The sequence below is a fragment of the Melitaea cinxia genome, chromosome 7 (assembly GCF_905220565.1).
Source record: "Melitaea cinxia chromosome 7, ilMelCinx1.1, whole genome shotgun sequence".
Taxonomy (NCBI): domain Eukaryota; kingdom Metazoa; phylum Arthropoda; class Insecta; order Lepidoptera; family Nymphalidae; genus Melitaea; species Melitaea cinxia.
Genome location: NC_059400.1, coordinates 1,593,871 through 1,614,421, shown reverse-complemented (window position 1 = coordinate 1,614,421; position 20,551 = coordinate 1,593,871). Strand labels below are relative to the sequence as shown.

The 20,551-nt window shown below is 37.0% G+C and overlaps 1 protein-coding gene across 1 annotated transcript in view; it reads left to right on the top strand.

The window, feature by feature from the left end:
- The window catches only part of LOC123655076, a 46,478-nt gene extending 26,637 nt beyond the window's left edge, over positions 1-19,841 (top strand). Inside the window, exons 2-7 of the mRNA XM_045590914.1 lie at positions 9,003-9,146; positions 12,508-12,669; positions 13,039-13,215; positions 14,542-14,655; positions 16,880-17,124; positions 18,773-19,841. Of these exons, the coding sequence (XP_045446870.1) occupies positions 9,003-9,146; positions 12,508-12,669; positions 13,039-13,215; positions 14,542-14,655; positions 16,880-17,124; positions 18,773-18,841 (911 nt within the window). The 3' untranslated portion in view covers positions 18,842-19,841. The remainder of the gene's footprint in view (positions 1-9,002; positions 9,147-12,507; positions 12,670-13,038; positions 13,216-14,541; positions 14,656-16,879; positions 17,125-18,772) is intronic.
- Positions 19,842-20,551: the final 710 nt, after the last annotated feature.

Genomic DNA, 20,551 nt, shown 5'->3' with positions numbered 1-20,551 from the left:
AAGTCAATGACGTATAGAATCTATTAGGATATTTCACGACCTTTACACGGCTAATGGGTTAGAAGTAGGTTATGGCGTTATTTATTTAATATTCCATGGAAACGATTTGTCCTTGCGTATTTAGGTTACAACTCAGATGAAAAACAACCAATTTTACTTTGCTGAATTTCCATTTACATTCCGAAATTTTTGACATTTTAAATGTGTACATTATTAATGACATCGTTTTTATTTTGAAACGTTAAAATTATATTAATTAGATTTGAATTATACTATAATTTAATCTTAATTTGATTTTAATTTGATTTTAATTTTAATTTGATTTTGATTCTAATTTAATTTTAATTTTATATTTGTATTGTGTTTCTTGTTTTAAATATTTTATTTCTATTTATAAACTTTTTTGTTTTAATATTTGCGCTCTGCTTATTATATGTGTTAGTTGTTAGTGTAAACTTGACTGGTTTATGCACTATCTTGTTGCTGTTCTTTTTTACTTTGTGTTATATTGTACTGTTTGTTTCTTAAATTAAAATAAATAAAATACATTAACATTGAAAATATTCTCAAAAATGCTGCCTCTAAATATTTATTTTAATATTTTTATTTATATTTCCCTTATCATTTATTGTATAACACTTTGCGGTAGCGACCCCAAAACCACTATGACAGGAATCGAGAGAGCTCAGAGATCAGTTCTCAAGGTCATGCTTGGTAAAATAAAAATAAAATAAAATAAAAATAAAATAAATAAATAAAAACCCTTTAGGTATATTACGGACTTAATATATAGAGACTGCGTCTTGTTGAGAGTTAGACAACTATTCATTCTTAGAGGTATTCATTACGTCTATGTATAAACTTGCTGTAGCAACCAGATCATCAGATCAGGAGCACTGACAAAAGCAGCGAGTGTACCGGATCTCATCATCAGTTCCATCTTCGCATACAACACGTCACGTTTGCAAGACGTCCCATCTATATTACCTTTTACCGCGTCTATATAACCGCATAAATAGGAAATTAAAAATGAAAATCTTTCTACTCGTAGATAGAAATGATGACTCGTAGATAGATATGTAATCACACACACACACACACACACACACACACACACACACACACGCACACACACGCACACACGCACACACACGCACACACGCCCATACACACACACACACACACAAACACGCGCGCAGCACAGATACTAGAACTTACATGAACACAGCAAGCATGAACACACACATCGAGAATAGTTTTCAATATGTTATTATCACTTTAATTAGTTATTTTAATAATATATTTTTATTATTCTATTAGTTTAGTAAGTTTAGTTTATTCATAACTGTTTGTTTTGTCTTCTGCAATATAAGCTGCAGAGTGCAGAGTCCAATAGTAATAGGATTAGTTTTATAATTTATTATCATCATTACAGCCTATACAGTCCACTGCTGGACATAGGCCTCCACAAGTTTACGCCAAAAATAACGTGAACTCATGTGTTTTGCCCATAGTCACCACGCTGGGCAGGCGGGTTGGTGACCGCAGTACTGGCTTTGTCGCACCGAAGACGCTGCTGCCCGTCTTCGGCCTGTGTATTTTAAAGCCAGCAGTTGGATGGTTATCCCGCCATCGGTCGGCTTAATTTATTATCAATTAAAATTAATTATATATAGATATATGTTGTGTAGCTACGGCATTAAAGAATATAGCCAACCCCTCTCTTCCCGTGGGTGCCGTAAGAGGCGACTAAGGGATAACACAGTTCCACTACCACCTTGGAAATTAGAAAGCCGACCGATGGCGGAATAACCATCCAACATGATTGAATGATGATGATGATGATGTTGGCTTTAAAATACACAAACTGAATACGGACAGCAGCGTCTTCGTCAAATTCGTTATTTTGTTTCTTTCTGTCTAATAAGTTTAGGGGTGCGAATTTCTGGTCATTTTGGACGATCGCAATAAGTGATGTTGTTTTTTCATTATGAAAGTAGCATCTAAGATTAGTAATCTGTGCGTTATGTAAGTTGACTATAGCTATATATCGACGGCCTCCATCCTTTCTTGACAGAGTCAATATTTAAACACAGCATTATGGGTGGTGTTTTTTGTTTTTAGTCATAGTTGTATTTATAAGGCGTTGCAGATATTTGAGGTCTGACTTTTGCCAGGCTATATTGCCAAAGGAGTACGTTAATATAGAAATTGCATTCGTGTTTATCGCTTTAATTAAATTTTTAGAGCGGAGTTGTGTTTTTAAGATGGTATTTCACTTCAGCCTATCGCAGTTCACTGCTGGACATAGGCCTCCCCAAGTTCGCGCCACACATCCCGGTCTTCCGCAATCCTCATCCAGCCTACACCGGCAATCTTACGTAGATCGTCGGTCCAACGGGCCGGAGGACGTCCCACACTGCGTTTGCCAAGTCGCGGTCTCCACTCTAGGACCCGTCTACTCCAACGGCCATCGGTTCTGCGACACAGATGACCAGCCCACTGCCACTTCAACTTGCTAATTCTGTGGGCTATGTCGGTTACTTTCGTTCTCTCGCGGATAGTCTCATTTCTAATCCTGTCTTTGAGAGAGACCCCAAGCATAGCCCGTTCCATTGCACGTTGAGCGACTTTAAACTTGTGGACCAGTCCCTTCGTCAGTGTCCACGTCTCGGCTCCGTATGTTAACACAGGCAGGACGCATTGCTCGAAAACTTTTGTCTTCAAGCGTTGCGGAATCTTCGAAGTGAAGACTCGACGGAGTCTGCCAAATGCCGCCCAGCCCAACCGAATCCTCCTATCGGCCTCCTTCTCGAAGTTGTTGCGGCCTAGTTGGATAGTATGGCCTAGGTAAATATAATCCTGAACAACTTCGAGAAGGGTACCATCGACCGATACCGGTATCGGTAGATTTAAGATGGTATTTTAAGATGGTATTTAGTCTATATTTAAATTGCTGTTTTAGTATGTAAGTAGTAGTAGCTTGTTAAGTAGTAGTAGTAAGCTGCTGTAGTAAGTTTTTACTGTTTTGTGTTGAATCAGTTTTGATCGATTGTAACCCAGGTTTTATTATGTCTTTGATTCATTGATCCCATAAATTTGCCGTCTGAACTGTTTAAGTTTAGATTTTGAGATTAGATGACGACTTCAGTCAGGCAGCTCCAGATATTGATCAAGATAATCCCTGCTGAGTTCTACCTCAATAAGTGACTAGTAAAAACGTTGAAGACGTCATAGTCACGGGTGGCACCTACGACTAATTTATAAGTTTCAAAATGACAGACTTCATTCATGTTTAAATTTGACGTCGATAATGCCTTGATTTATCTTTAGAGCTATTTATTGGTGGAGGTTACGAAAGATACTTAATTACATTTTTCCGGATAAATACTTAATACTTTCTTTGTTAACGGCAGACAAAGTCTCAGTACAATGATATCAATTTGCATGAAACGGTAACGAGAAAACTTCGTACTCTTTGAAAATAATCTTCGAAAAGACTTAAAACTATTGAACCTTTATGAAAATATTGTAAAGGTAGAAAATTGTTATAACTATTTAAAAATAACAATATCAAGTTCTCGATCAAACTTTAACAAGAGGCTTTTAAGAAATTGCTATCAAATATCCTGTTTTTTTTTTTCAATTCGTACTTTCTCCTGTACACCTACATTTTTATACCCTATCGAAATTTTCAATCGGTAATAAAATACTTCTTATTATTCTCTTCTTCTTCTTATTAGTTCAAATATGATGTTCATGCAGTTTTATATATATATATAAATAATTAATTAATTTTAATTTATATGGAAACGTAATGTACCTACCTACTATATGTAGAAGTAACTTGAATTTTTGGTGTTCACTTCTTAAGAAACGATATAATTTTCGCGGTATGAAAAAATATGAGGAGTGAAATCATGTGGAATAACGAAACAGGAGTGACGCGGAGACGCTGGAGAGTACCTCTGAAGGTTCCCCTGACAGAGACGCTTTACAACGTTTTCAACCGACTTCAAAAAAAGGAGAAAGTTCTCAATTCGTTGCGAGTTAGATCCCGGCATATGACAAACATTTGTATTGGCCATACAGATGTTTGCCGTGGTCTGGGTGTTTGTGCAGTCCTTGTGGGTCTCTCCACCGTGCCTCAAAGAGCACGTTAAGCCGTCGATCCCGGTTGTTATCAAGTACACCTGATAGCGATCGTTAGTCATAGTAGGTAATATAACCCGCATTGGAGCAGCCTAGTGGACTAAGCTCTGATCCCTCTCCTACATGGGGAAAGAGACCTATGTCCAGCAGTGGAATATTAAAGGCTGAAGCGTGAAGCGTAATAGAACATTTTAATTATCTAATATTACGGCAACTCAGTCGTGGGTCGGAGCTCCCACACACTTTTTTGTTATTAATGTACTTTCAGTTGTTTAAAAAATATGGTTCATACGTGTAAACATTGCTTAATAAATTCATGTTGACACATCTACGTGCTCAAGCGAGCACGTTGCGCCTTTGTTTTACGTTAAATAAGTGCCATCCGATGATAGCATTTTGGTAGCGTACAGCTATCGGCTCACCCTTTTGTGCTTGACCTCGATAGGTCACTCAATTACCTCATGCAAAAGCTCGCTACTATTGGACATATTTCTTAATTTAGGGCCGTGAGGATTTGACGGCATTGTTTCACTTTACCTGTCGACCAAATTTGTGGTTTCTATCTTAAGATGCATTTTTCCTTGTTCTTCTTGTCTTTTAATCTAAATAACAAGAAAGAACTACTTTACCATTTTTTTATTTAATTAATAAAACAGCAACATTTATTTTATTAAACAATTTGACGATAGATAAGACCGGTCAAATATTTGTATGGGCCATACAGATCTTTGTCATTGTATTAACGTCTGTGTTTTTTAAGTCTTAGTATTGTTTTCCTAACAAAAGATTTACTTTCTACGGAGGTTCGTTGAATGTTACCTTTGTTTTGTTATATATTGTGAAACTAGATTCAATATTAAAATAAGTTTATCAAAACAAAATGTTTGTATAAAATTTAACGGTCCATACTCCATATATTTTGAATTCCGTTCTTCTTATCATCGTAACTCCAGTATAAATATCAACATGAACACAAAATATGTTTGGTTCACCTGCGACCGGGGTCGATAGCTTCCTACGCCCTTTGGAGACTACGTCACAGCTGTCACTCACCGTACCTTCATAACACACTACATACCTCGCAAATTTTCAAAATAATTACATGACATAGTAATTGCTACAATATGCCTTGACTGGTTCACTGGCGCAGTTTGCAGTGTCCATGCTTTCCAGTCCAGAATCGTGGATTCGATTCTCATCCTTAGACTGAGTGTAATATTTATTTTTAAGTATACGTATATTTATTTAAAAAAATATATATCTACAGAGCGGTAGTTACAAAACATAGACATTGATATATGTATGTGTGTGTGTGTATGTGTGTGTATGTGTGTGTGTGTGTGTGTGTGTGTGTATGTGTGTAAAAAAAATACAGCAATAAGGACTGTAGTATGAAAAACAGTTGTATGAAAATTGTTCCCGCTGTCAGAATAGTTTTTATTAATTCGAAACGATTCCATCACATTTACAATCAATTTATCGAGTATTTTTTATTCGAGACAGTAAATCTGCTCCCGGGAGAGAGCTATAAAACTTTATCTCGGTATCTGACGTTTAAGCGAACGAAGTGCCGGAATCAGCTCTGCGTAATAAATATCATGATTTATGTTTTTTTCAGTGGACGAAGTAAATTATACAAAAAAAAAAAATCGGTTCACACTTTATTACTATAACCGTTTTAGAAATCATTATCAGTGATGAGACCACTTTACATTCGTTATGTTTTGTTGTATTTCTAAGGTATTCAAAATGAAATGACAGAACCAAACCGTACAAACCAATCTCTTTTATGTTGTCCACGTTCTACTAATAAGTAAAAAAAAGGTCATTTTTATAAATATGTTTTATTGGGTCCGGTGAACTTATTACCTTATTTTTTTATACAACTAAATCGGCAAACAAGCGTACGGTTCATTTATGGTAAGTAATTATCGTAGCTTATAGACGCTTGCAACTCCACAAGCATTGCAAGCGCGTTGCCGACTCTAAGCCCAAGCCCAGGAGCTATAATCATCTTACTCACCACAGGAACACAACAATGCTTGAAAGCAGTATTATTTAGCTGTGATCTTCTGTAAGTTCGTGATATTACCCCAGTCGGGCTGATCCAGATTTTGAGCGAGTTATTTCCTCTTTGCTCTACCTCAGTTAAATATATCAGTTGTTATTGTATCTTCTTTTTTATTTAAAAATAAATATCTTTTATTCTACACACCAATAAAAATCGATTATCCTCATACATGGACTCTAAATAAACATCGTTAAAATACAAATATGTAGATTTGTTTTCTGAAAAAATAACTGATACTTAATATAACTAAACTTCGTTTTATTCAAATGAAAGCACTGCAGAAGCTCTGCCCCGATCTTGACATCTGACCTCTGCTACTAGTTCAAGAACAAACCATTACCTAAAGCGTTAACCTTAGTCGTTATTTATTGGCCATGGTGTTAAAGATTAGCATCTAATTACAATTCTAACTGCCATATATTGCAACTATTAACTGTAACATTAGACATAAAAATTGTTACACGTCATAGTTATTAATGTTCTAGTCATTTAATGATTTCTTCGCAGTTAGAAAAGTTCGGCAACTGACCGACGCCGACGTCGCTATTGCACGATTAATATGTTTTAGCTATTTCCATAGTGTTATGTCTTACGGTATGTTACTGTGGGGTAATGCTACATATATTGAGAGTGTATTTATTATCTTGGAGCTCGAGTCTTCCTGCAAGATGTTTTTCATAAGGTAGACATATTAACAATTGCGTCGCAATATATTTATAACATTATTATGTATATTCACAAGAATATCGATTGTTTTGATATAAATTGTTACTCCAAATTTCCGACTGTCAAGTACAAAGTAAACGTCTTCTGTCTAGGTTATTGTATTCGCTCGTACTCGTATATATAAATACAAATAAGTTTGTAAAATTAAAATAACCGCTTTTAACTCAATTCATATGTATGTATTACACGATACATATACCAAAATAACAATTTTTATAATTTTTGTCTCTCTGTCTGTCTGCCTGTTTGTTCCGGCTAACCTCTGAAACGGCTGGACCGATTTTGACGGGACTTTCACTGGCAGATAGCTGATGTAATAAGGAGTAACTAACTAACTTTAACTACTTTTATTTAAGATTTTTTTATAACTGCGAACTGAACGATAATTTTGTTAAATTCCAAGCGGACGAAGTCGCGGGCAAGGCTGGTATACATATAATAAAATTCCACAAACGATTTTGAAATTTGTCTCAACATAGCTTTAAAGTGTTTAGTAAAAAGAATTTAATGGATAAGGCTCGGTATTAATTCAGTAAATAAAATAACAATTCAGAGCAGGAGTCACTTCCGCCTATCGCAGTCCAATACTGGACATATGCCTCCACAAGTTCGCGCCAAAAGTGGCGTGAACTCATGTTTATTGCCCATAGTCACTACGATGGGCAGGCGGGTTGATGACCGCAGGGCTGGCTTTGTCGCACCGAAGAAGTTGCTGCTTGTCTTCGGCCTGTGTATTTCAAAGCCAGCAGTTGGATGGTTATCCCGCCATCGGTCGACTTTTTCAGTTCCAAGGTAGTATTGGAACTGTGTTATCCCATAGTCACCTCTTAGGACACCCACGGGAAGAAAGGGGGTGATTATATTGTTCATTGCCGTAACCACACAGCAATTACATGGATGATAAAGATGTGTGGACTTAGTGACGCTGTATTTCATGCAACAACTCTGCGTTTTCCTGAAGAGTGTCCTAGGCGACACAGTGTCTGTCTGACACTGTCTAAATCGTCTGCAATATACGGATAAGGCTAATGATGGTGATGATGATTTCATGCAAGATATTATTAATTTTGTACTAAAACACAATGTATATATTATTTTTAATAATTGTGTTTGCTCGCAAACGAAAAAAAAAACCGACTTCAATTACATCGACAAGTAATACAACGTAGATCGACGAAAAAATAGTCAAGCAACAACAACATTATCAAAACACGCAACAACAACACGTTATCAAACAACGCATTATCAAAGATTACTCAAAAAGTAGTAATCAGATTGCGATGAAATTTAAATGTGACCACATGATAAACTTCGGCTTTCGATTAAATTAAAAATCATTAAAATCGGTAAACCTAATAAAAAGTTATTGCGGATTTTCAAGAAGTTCCCTCGATTTCTCCGGGATCCCATCATCAGATCCTGGTTTCCTTATCATGATACTAAACTTGGGATATCTCCTTTCCAACAAAAAAAGAATTATCAAAATCCGTACATCCAGTAGAAAGTTATGCGGTATAATACAACGTAGGTCGACGAAAAAAGCGTCAAGTAAAAACGCATTATTAGATATAGCTCGAAAAGTAGTTGTTAGATCTCAAATAAATTTAAATGGGACCAATTGGCACACACCACCTTTCGATTCGAAATCGCTCCACCGAGTCAAAAGTTCTGATGTAACATACATAAAAAAAAAAAAAAAAAAAAAAAATACAGTCGAATTGAGAACCTCCTCCTTTTTTGGAAGTCGGTTAAAAAAGTAGGTAACTGCGGAGTTACTTGCCGATTCTTCTCTCCAGAATCTACATTCCGAATCGGTGGTATCTTCACTTTTAATAATAGTTATCACTTTTAAATTTTAATTTGTAAAATGACGATTCGAAAGTGCTTTTGAAGCATGTTTGAATAAATAAAATAAAAATAAATAAAGTTATTTTTATTATTGATTGTTTGATTTAAAAACCATCAATAAAATTCTTAAACTTAATATGTAACCAAATTCACGCTAAAATTTTCACAGGTAGATACTTTTATTTTGCCGCATCTTTATTTACAGAGAAGGGCAAGTACCTTGGCTCACCGTGCGAGTTTACGTGCAACTCAGAGCTGGTGCACGTGTACTGTGAGCCGAGAAGCAACTCCTGCCAGTGTGATCCAAAACACCCAGTCGCCCTTGGAGTCGCGAAGGGTTGTGCTAAGCGTAAGTATTATTATAAAGTAATAATACTCACATGTTTTTTCTCCCTCTCTTCCCGTGGGTGTCGAAGAGGCGACTAAGGTATAACACAGTTCCACTACCACCTTGGAACTTAAAAAGCCGACCGATGGCGGGATAACCATCCAAATGCTGGCTTTGAAATACACAGGCCGAAGACGGGCAGCAGCGTCTTCGGTGCGACAAAGCCAGCCCTGCGGTCAGCAACCCGCCTACCCAGCGTGGTGACTATGGGCAGAACACATGAGTTTTCGCCATTTTTGGCGCGAACTTGTGGAGGCCTATGTCCAGCAGTGGACTTTGATAGGTTAAAATGATGATGATGGTGATGATGATGATGACATATTTTTTATTTTACATTAACATAACCTACCTATTAGCATGGTAATTTTTGGATAAAATATTTGGTTCTACAATTAGTATGGTTAGATTTATTCTATGAAAATTTAAAAAAAAGAAAGATATTTATTGCAAATAGCAAGTATCTACGTCCGTGTTATTGCCCTAACATGTGTACCTATTCCTACAAACGGTGAAACTTCGATCTCATTTGATATAATTAGATAAGGCATATCGTTAGTAGTAATGAGATTCCATTGAAATCCTTTACTAATCCGGAATCTTGAAAATCATAATCAAAATACTGTTCTATACCTTAAAATAAATATTTTGGTTCAATTATTATTACGATAATATCACAGGCAACATAAACAGCTCAATCTAAAATTACACTCGTAAATATTCATTGTTTGATTAATTGACTACATTTACACTGCTCGTAAAAGGTTTCGTGTAAATATTACAAATGTAAACGTCACTTTAAATAACCATTAACGTTACTTTTAAAACTATCCAAATACTGTAATGTTTTTCACTTTTTATCAATTTAGTTTCCAAACAATTTCGTGTTTAGCGGAGAATAGTTTTTGGCAGTAATGCTTCCGCGTACCAAAAGTTTCCACTACTGCAATGATCAAATGTGTTGTTGGTAGTTTGTATATATTGCACTGCACGTCTTCACGGAATTGTTTAATATCGTCTATTTACAGTATACTCCCAATGTTATAACTTTTGGAAAGCCCATCTTTACCTATAGATAAAACTAGATCTTTATTATATTCTTCGGTCACATCGTAATTTAAGAATTAATTTACCGTTTCGTTTTTTCGTCTTTTCTTTCTAAGTTTTCTCATTCTTAATGGAAGATTCTCACAATGAATAATTAAGAAAATTACGCGGGTACGGCGGGTGTATACAACTAGGTCGGCAAAGAAGCGTACGGCTCACCTGATGGTAAGCGATTACCGTAGCCTATAGATGTCTGCGATACCATCGCAAACTCGTTGCCGACCCTACCTCCCGTACCCCACATAAGCTCTGGTCACCCTACTCACCACAGGTACACAACACTGCTTGAAGGCGGTATCATTTTGCTGTGATCTTCTGTATGGTCGAGTAACTTCCCTAGTTTGGCTGCTCCAAATTTTGCGCAGGACTTTTCCTTGTGCTCACCACTTTGACAGTTCACAAGATAGGATAAAGTCTGTTAGCTCAGCACTTATGTAGCAGCTAGCGGCTAGTATTAATATATATTGATCATAAATATTAAAGTATCAGTAGAGTAAAATGGGCTTATGAGTTCGTTGATTCTAAAATAAGTCAGTCAATACAAAATAAATTATCTAAATTGTGCAAAAAGGAAGTGTATAACTTCCGTACCGCTTCTGCTATAAACCCTTTACCCGAAAATTTCGTTAACTTCCTAGCGATAAGATCTCTATACATTTTTCTTTGTTGCAATATTTAGTCATATTTATTTCTTATTGGTGTGTACAATAAACAGTGTCATTTCTATAAAAAAAAAAAAATGCAATATGAAAGGCAGATTTGTCGCTATTTCATATTTTAACATAACATGACATAACAATACGCCTTTATTGTACACCAATACAGAAATAATATTTATCAGATTAATTTTAACAGAGTATCACAAGGTACAAAGGACGGCCTTACCGCTGAAAAGCGATCTCTTCCAGGCAACCTAGGGGCAGAGGAGATGGTATTGTGTCGGTGTAGGTGTACAAATTGAGACATAAGCGTTTGAATATATTACTAAAACACATATACATATAGGTACATTACATACATACTTACACACACACATATATATATATATATATATATATATACTTTAAAATGGTTTAAAGGTATAAAAAACTGAAGTGTCTTGTTTTTTATAATGCCATGACCGTAAACGATAATTTTTACAAACATTTTTAATTACTCTTTTTAACCGACTTATTACGACTGCCGTATGTTCGGGGATAACTTCGTCGTTTATAAACCGATTTTGAAAGTTCTTTTTCTTGGAAAGGAAATATCCCAAGGGTGTTACCATGGTAAGGAAACTAGGATCTGCAGGGCTATTCTGTAAATAACCATTTCGATATCGAGCTTCACCTGAGTGACAGCGCTCACTTCGAAAGCGAACCCACTTGACCTTGGTTTGGAATTCTGTAAACATTCCGTACGCACAAGCGATGTGAAGTAAGTGTCGAATCGAAGAGCGGCCATTTTAGAGCTGTGTTTATTTTATCGATATTCTTTTCTTATGACTTTATTTTAGAATATTATGTGCATGAAGTCAAGTGTCGAACCAAGTCTCGAATTGTGATGTGTGAAGCGGTAAATCCCCTTACAGAATACCGAATTCATACTATTAAATGTCAACATTCTTACGCAACAGGGTTCAACTCGTCGCCGCACTCACAAGTGTGGCGCTACGGGACTGTCGAGTTTTAATGAATACGAATTTGATATCTCACCGCGGATTCCGCTATCGAGATACGAAAATGTTCTTACAGAATAGCACTACTGATGATAGAATCCCAGAAAAATCGAGGGGAAAAATAGTAGTGACGACTAGTGCATTTGTTATTTATTTATTTTTTGTCTACTTATGTTGTATTACTTGTCGATATAATTGAAGTCGATTTTTTTTTTCGTTCGTGCGCAAACATAATTATTTATATTATTTCACACGATGTTTACGAGAATTTCACTCGTTATAATGAAACAACTTTCTTCTCAACACTTTCGGATTTTATCGCGGTTTTTAGATTATTAGGTTTTTAGATGCCCGACGTTTCTAATACTTTACAGCAACCATATGGTCACGGGAGAACTATTTGTTATATAATTGTTAATATCTAACATTCAATTTCATTCTAAATAATCTTATTGCTTTCCGTGAAAAGTTTAAAATTTAATGTTGACCTCTTTTAATTTTATGCTGATTTTTCTCTCTTACAGTTTTATTAAGACACTTTTAATTGTTACTCTGCAGCAAAGAAATTGGGTGAGCAATGCTTCTACCAGCAAACATGTCGCGCCTTCGACCTGCACGCGTCTTGTGTCCAGGTCAACCACAATGCGTTCTGCCAATGCGATCCTGGCTACCACACAACTAGCCACTCGCGCCCGACACAGCGCATCTTCTGTACCGAAGGTATCAATTTGTATACATAAACTAAGCATCATATCTTGGAACTATTTTTTCTGGAAAATTTTGAAGAAGAAGGAGAAGCTTGGAGAATAAATGAATAAACTGTCTTTATGATTGTCTTTTGAAGGATAGTCTACTTTTACTATTAAACATTTGCGAGTTTTCATTTTCAATCAATTTCAGAGTTTTGTTTTAGAATATTTTCTAAGGCAAGTTTTTTTTTTTATATATACCTATATCCAAACGTGTCACTAACAATATGCCAAAACTTACTTATTCGTAAACGTAAACGTTAACTCAGACTCACACGCGATAAAAAATATACTTTTTTACACTCTGGGACAAATTTGTTAGGTGATTAACTTTTTCCAGATCTCGTGTTGCTGACGGCTGACATGCCGACGCTGCTAGGAGTGGCGTCGGGGATATTCGTTCTAGCCGGACTGCTTTGCATGGTACTGCACTTGTACACGAAGGCGCGGTATCACCCAGCGCATCTGGCAGACGCGAGACTCACACCTCCTTGCTTGTACTCGCTCAACGATACTGGTACGCATTATTATTAATAGAATTACAATATCAAATATCATTTTTATTAAACATCATTTTTTTCATGAGAAAGAAAGGAGTAAACGCTGAAGTGACGAATAATAGAGAGGAATGGAAGAGGAAAACATGTTATGCTGACCCTACATAAGTGGGATGAGGGCAGGAAGATGATTAAATATGATTTTTTAAGCATATTGGCCCGTTGGCCCTGTGTGTGCCCTGTGACCCTGCTTTTTGCTCGTCTGAGACTGACTGTATTATTCGTATTTATTTTTGTATATATTAAATTCTATGTCAGTATCTATGTTTTTCCCGCTCGGGATGGATACTTGTATTTGTACAAATATGTATTTCCGATTTGGTTGTCTGTCCTTGCGGGTCTTCCCACCGTACCTCGGAGAGCACGTTAAGCCTTCTGTCCCGATTGTTATCATAAATACCTGATAGCGATCGTTACTCATAGTAGTGAACATATCCGCCAACCCGTAGTGGAGCAGCTTGGTGGGTTAAGCTCTAATCCTTCTCCTACATGAAAAAGAGGCCTATGCCCAGCACTGAGATGTACAGGCTGAATCAATCGATCTATGTTTATCAAAAAAGAAATATTTAGCCATATCAGTCTTACCTATAACATTGTGCCGTGTGCTTACGGCACCAAAGAACATAGCCACCCCCTCTCTTCCCGTGGGTGTCGTAAGAAGACGGGCAGAAGCGTCTTCGGTGCGACAAAGCCAGCCCTGTGGTCACCAACCCGCCTACCCAGCGTGGTGACTATGGGCAAAGCACATGAGTTCACATTATTTTTGGCGTAAACTTGTGGAGGCTTATGTCCAGCAGTGGACTGCAATAGGCTGGAATGATGATGATGATGATGATCATGATGATATATAACACAAGCAGTCAAGCTTATGTTTCGTACCGTAGAAACAGACGATCGTATGTGTGTATGTTTTTTTTATGTCACTAGGTCGGCAAACAAGCGTACGGCTCACCTGATGGTAAGCGATTACCATAGCTTATAGACACCTGCAACACCAGAACACCAGTACCGCAAGCGCGTTGCCGACCCAATCCCCAATCCCCCCAGGAACTCTGGTCACCTTACTCACCAACAGGAACACAATATTGCTTGAAAACAGTATTATTTAGCTGTGATTTTTTGTAAGGTCGAGGTATTACCCCAGTCGGGCTGCTCCATATTTTGAGCAGGAAATTCCTGCTGTGCCTTACCTCAGTTAAAAGTTCCAAACTATTTATTTATTATTTGTTTATATTTTACTGTCATATCATGGTACTGTACAAAGTGTGTCGTGTGTTGGTCGGCAGGCGGCACGCTGAGCGCGACGCGCGCGTCGTCCCGCGCGTCGTCCCGCAGCTGCGCGAGCGGCTCGCTGGAGGACGCGCCGCGGCGGGACGCGCGCCGGGCCGCGTCGCGCGCAGGTGCGGCGCGCTCGGCGGCCATCTTGTTAATCTCGCGCCACCTGAAGGCCGTAAGGGACGGCGGCGCGCACCCGCCCAAGTGCGCCGCCAAAGGTGATCCGGATGATGTATGCAGCGCGGCCCTCTATGCACGAATCGGTGTTCGCCGGGCGGCGCGACCTCCTCTAACACCCAGAACGTTCCCGTTCCGTAACATGGTTTTTGAGTTTTCAATTGTGGGCGTTTAGATGCTATTATAAACTTAGATCGTGGTGGTTTCTTAAAGGGTGCTCGAGGTGTGTCTGCGTGGGGTCGCATGATGTTCCGCGTCGCTCGTGTCCGTTAGATGTCACGTTTTGGTGTTAGCGGCCACCGAGCGACGGTCTGCGAGTGCACTATCACGTATCGATTCAAGGAATAGAAGTATAGCAAAAAATTCATAAAATAAAAATATGTTTGCAAACTGAGGGGTCCGTAACAAAACTTATCTGAAAAGACTAACGATTTCTAAATAAAAAAGATAATTCATTCTTGTTAATAAATGTACAACTGTATGCCGAAGTTTTTGAAAGAAACCGGTGGAGAGGAGAACTAATCTTTCTATTATTTGATTACTATTATTTAAAAAAATACATCTATACATACATCGGACACAAATACTCAACATAAATCAGCTAACCCACAAGGACTAACTAACTACAATAAAGATAACAAGGTAAATTCAGTGACTCGTATGTACTCGTATGTAATACAGTATTTACCCAAACTTACGCATTGATTTTGAGGCATGAGTGAGTATATTTTTATTTAAAAAAAAAATAAGTTGAAAAGAAAATGTAGCAATTAATACCTACGATGAACTGTGTTGAAATAACATTCCAAAAAATCTAAAGGGTATAATTAGAAAAAGACAGTATTTTTAAAACTTATAAAATGTAAATTGAAAATAAGTTGCCGTAGAAAGCTTAATAGAATGTTTTGACAAAATGGTTTCACGGTTTGACGTTTGTATTTGTCCCACTGTAGCTCGCTTGTGTATTTACCTGTATCGTACCAGCTTGATCTATTTTCAACCTTGTTTTCTAAAAATATAAGACGAAACTGCATAAGGTCGGGTAATGCTGTATTATAATACAAAAATTGATAGTGGTGTGCATTCGTCGACGTAATACGCTCTTCTTGTGGCGCGAGCAGGATGGCCATCGTCCTATCTCTCTGTTTTCTATCAGCTTTTGTACCGTCAACGAAACTGAAGGTGGCGTAAGCCTTATTACATTACTTATTATCACTGACTCTTTACAACAAAACATTCAATTACTATGACCACTACAGCACAATACAAAATGCTTATGCTTACAAAGAATATTAAATTTACCCACATTTCCAAAAAATATACTTCTTGAAATCTCTTAAAAGGGAATTTTTATATTGAATGTATGCAAGGCAATAATATTATTCCCATTGCTTCTGAAAATTTAATTTGACACAATGCATTACCAAAGTTGACTAAATACTTACGCGACGCGATACTCTTTCTGAGCGGCTTGCGAATTTGGCTACGCATTTTGCAATCGTCATAATTACTATGATCGTCAAGGTCGCCCAAGCTTCAGTTTCACGCCGAGCACGATGCTTCCGCTTTCCGTCTTCACGTGTTATGCATGAGAAATGCTTCGACCGCACGTGGTTTGTCCAGTTAGCCTTTAATGGATAGTATTGGTATTTTTTATATTTTCAAAATTATACCCATCTGTTGAGAGAGCTTGAAACTTGGTAGATTTCACAGTTGGTACTTCGGTTCACGATTCATCAGCTAAAGAGTTTGTTATGAATTTTTAATCCTGTGTTAACGTTTTACCACGTATTGTACGTCTTACATGTTTGCTGTTGCCTTCTTTGTATTTCTAATATATCGTCTTGTACATTACATTTAATTAATTATTAAAGTCCTTAAATAAAATTGTATATTTAATTTCATAAAATATTTTTATAATAGTTACTTTAATCTTTCTACTTCGTTGAGATATTACTAATAAATAAGGTTACTAACTTCAGATCAATTAATAACGAAGTTAAGAATATTCGTACCTACATTCTTAAATTAATATAATACAATTAAAGCCTTACTCACTTAATGACACTAAAATTGGTCTCCTGTAAATATTCTTGTAACAAATATAGCTTTTTTCGTTTTATTTCTGTATTGACTTGACCTAAATGATGTGTCATATTCAATTTCAATCAGGTTCGAGACGTCCAAGTTTAAGTTCAGTGCAGAGTAGCTCATCGTCGATTAGGAGTTACAGCGCTAAGAGATGGGAAAGAGAGAGAGAACAGAAGGAGAGGAGACAGATGAGCATGCGCCTTGCTCAGTTGCACGATAAAATGGCGGCGGGTAGAGATCTGCCAAAACATGCGCCTACGCCGTCTCCGCGCTCGCCAAACAACTCCACCGATGGGCTACTGCCGGCTGTGTGTGAAATTAGAGAAGTAAGGAAACTTTATAAAATACTAGCTGTGCCCGCGGCTTCGCCCGCGTTGAAATTAGTGTGTCACAAAGTTTTGCCGGCAAACTTCCAGTGAAACTCTCATCAAAATCGGCTTAGCCGTTCCGTAAACCTTCCTCTTGCCAATGATGGAGGCCTCTACAATGGTAAACCGCATGAAAATCCGTTCAGTAAATTTTGAGCGAATCGATCACATACACTTTTGGGGACTTTGTTTATAATACACTAACTGTTGCCCGCGATTACGTCCTCGTGGTTATGAAGATATGTATTACTATTAAGATGTTTAACGCAAATTATTTTTTTTATTTCAGTCACTTGAAATGCTTATCAGACTGAGTAACTTTTTAAAAGGCACAATTTAGTATAATTTAATAGTTATTTTTATAAAACCTCTCTACACACCACATTTTTGGTTTTATTTTCAGGCTGTATATGTTTCCTACAAACTATCAACCCAAATTAAACCCCCTTAGCGATGGAGTGTCGTAAAATCCGTTCTTAGCGGACGTCTGCTAATTATTATCTACATCCCTGCCAAACTTTATCTTTGTCCAACCTGGATGGATAGATCATCCAGCGGTTTTTAAGTTCTCGTGATGAGTGAGTCAGTGGCCTTTCTGTTTTATATATATAGATTACGATGCATTATTTGGACATCTCCTCACCATCTATAGACCATATATTTTAAATTTCAAGTCTCTTACTTCAAAAACATAAGGCTTTCATACAAACTTCCGACCCCCGTTTTATCCCCTTAGGAGTCGGTTTTCGTAAAATCAGTTCTTAGCGGATGTTTACGCCCCATAAGGAACCTACCTGCCAAATTTCAAGTTTGTAGCTGTTATAGTTTCGGAGGTTTCGTGATGAGTTTGTCAACCCACCATCTCCCGTTTTAACTCCAAAAGAGAGTTGATTTCTAAAGATACATTATTTGGTCACCTTTCTACCATCTATAGAGCATACATTTAAAATTTCAAGTCTCTTACTTTAAAAACATAGGACTTTCATACAAACTTCCAACCCCCGTTTTATCCCTTTAAGGGTCGAGTTTCATAAAATCAGCTCTTAGCGGATGTTTACGCCCTATAAGGAACCTACTTGCCAAATTTCAAGTTTTTAGCTGTTATAGTTTCGGAGATTTCGTAATAAGGGAGTCAACCTACCATTCCCCGTTTTAACCCCAAAAAGGAGTTGATTTTTAAAGATACATTATTTGGACACCTTCTCACTATCTAAAGAGCGTACATTTTAAATTTCAAGTCTCATACTTCAAAAACATAGGACTTTCATACAAACTTCCAACCCCCTTTTTACCCCCTTAGGGGTCGAATTTCGTAAAATCCGTTCTTAGCGGATGTCTACTTCCTATAAGGAGCCTACCTGCCAAATTTCAAGTTTGTAGGTGTTATAGTTTCGGAGATTTCGTGATGAATGACCTTTCGCGTTTATATATATTATAGATAATGTCTTTTACATAATAACTGCAAATTACTGGACAAAAACAACTTGACTTGTATAAAAATTCGATATTTTATAATTGGGTTGTGCCACGGCTTTGGGGTTCATAACGGTAATTTCTTTGACATAATCAAGTTACCACCTTTCTCCAATTGTTAACATTGTTACAGCTGGTCATGAATTCAGATCAGCAACTGCAAGGCGTGGACGGGCCTTGCTCGAGCTCGTCGCTTTACTGACAGCAGATGTCAACGACCATCCGGTCGATAGACTCCCTATCATCCGACGGCACGCCCGCCGTCGCATGGATGTAGTTGCACCACCAACGGACGATTCATGTTTATGAGAAATGAAGACTTGACGATGTGCGAACGAGATAACGCAATAACAGTGAATCAAACGGAATCGAAACGTTAAAAATTTTCATTTTTCTTAAAACCCCAGAGAAACGTCATATCGAATTATAGAATTTATTGTGAACATTTTTGAGTTTTTCTATTTCCGATTTATAGTACGATGTACGAGGCTATTTTTCATCACCGCGATAGATATTAAGATTTCAGAAAGTCCGTAATAGTAAACATTTACGTAGAAAAGATTAAGTCATAGATAGTTCAAACAACTGATCCACATCTCGTTAAAATAAAAAATGCATGTGATACAAATGAACCGTGTACATAAATATGAAATTACTAACGTAAATGATATCTAAATAAAAACAGCTGATCGTAATTTAGGTAATGGTTATATTAAAGAGATTTTTAGAAACGAAGTGCTTAAGCTTCTAGTGGGAAGCTTCGCCGATAGTGTTAGGTCGAAATTAATGTATTGTTTTAATAACGTGTAATAAGGTCAGCTACATTTGTTAAAAAACGTTATAATTAGGTACCTATAGATGTACTTCTATCGTTTGTATTTCGTGGTTGAAATCTAAAGAATTTTCGTAACCAGCACAAGGTGATAATAAACAACCTTCTAAAATATCTGAAGTATTATGAAAAGAGAAAAAATGTTATATATTTCTGGAAAATTTTATTTTTTGAGTGGGTAATAAAGAATACTAAAATTCTGGAGATTTTAATCACGAGTAAAATATAAGTTATTTATATTGAGAGTGTATAGTTAGCGTTATGGTTTTGCCTTTGTACAAATTTTGTTACTTATTAATGAATGATTTAGGTTGTATTTAAGCCAAAGGTGTTATGTTCAAATGAAAAGAAATAAATGTTATTTGTATAACACGTGTATTATTTCCATCATGGTACAAGTTCAACAATAAAACATATACCTATTAGTTTTTGTTTACTTAATCTAATAAATTATTAAATTACTGTTTTTTTTCTATTATATTAACAACATCCACTGTGTGCTGTGTGGCTACGGCACTAAAGAATTTAGCCACCCCCTCTCTTCCCGTGGGTGTCGTAAGAGGCGACTAAGGGATAACAAGGTTCCACAACCACCTTGGAACTTAAGAAGCCGACCGATGGCGGGATAACCATCCAACTGCTGGCTTTGAAATACACAGGCCGAAGACGGGCAGCAGCGTCTTCGGTGCGACAAAGCCAGTACTGCGGTCACCAACCCGCCTGCCCAGCGTGGTGACTATGGGCAAAACACATGAGTTCACGTTATTTTTGGCGTAGACTTGTGGAGGCCTATGTCCAGCAGTGGACTGTTTAGGCTGTAATGAATGAATGAATGAATGAACAACATCCACGGGTTCTTAGTTCTCCATAACATTTATATTTGTACATAATACATAAAATATTTGTTTTATTATTGGCGTGCATTATTTTTACAATAGTTTTACTTAAGACCAGTATTTCTAAAACTGTCTAGAATTGTTAGGATAGTCCGGCGCCGGCGCTAGAACGGTCCGGTAGTGGATTATTAAATTATCACTCATGCATCATATCTTTATCATATCATATCAAGATTTATTATAA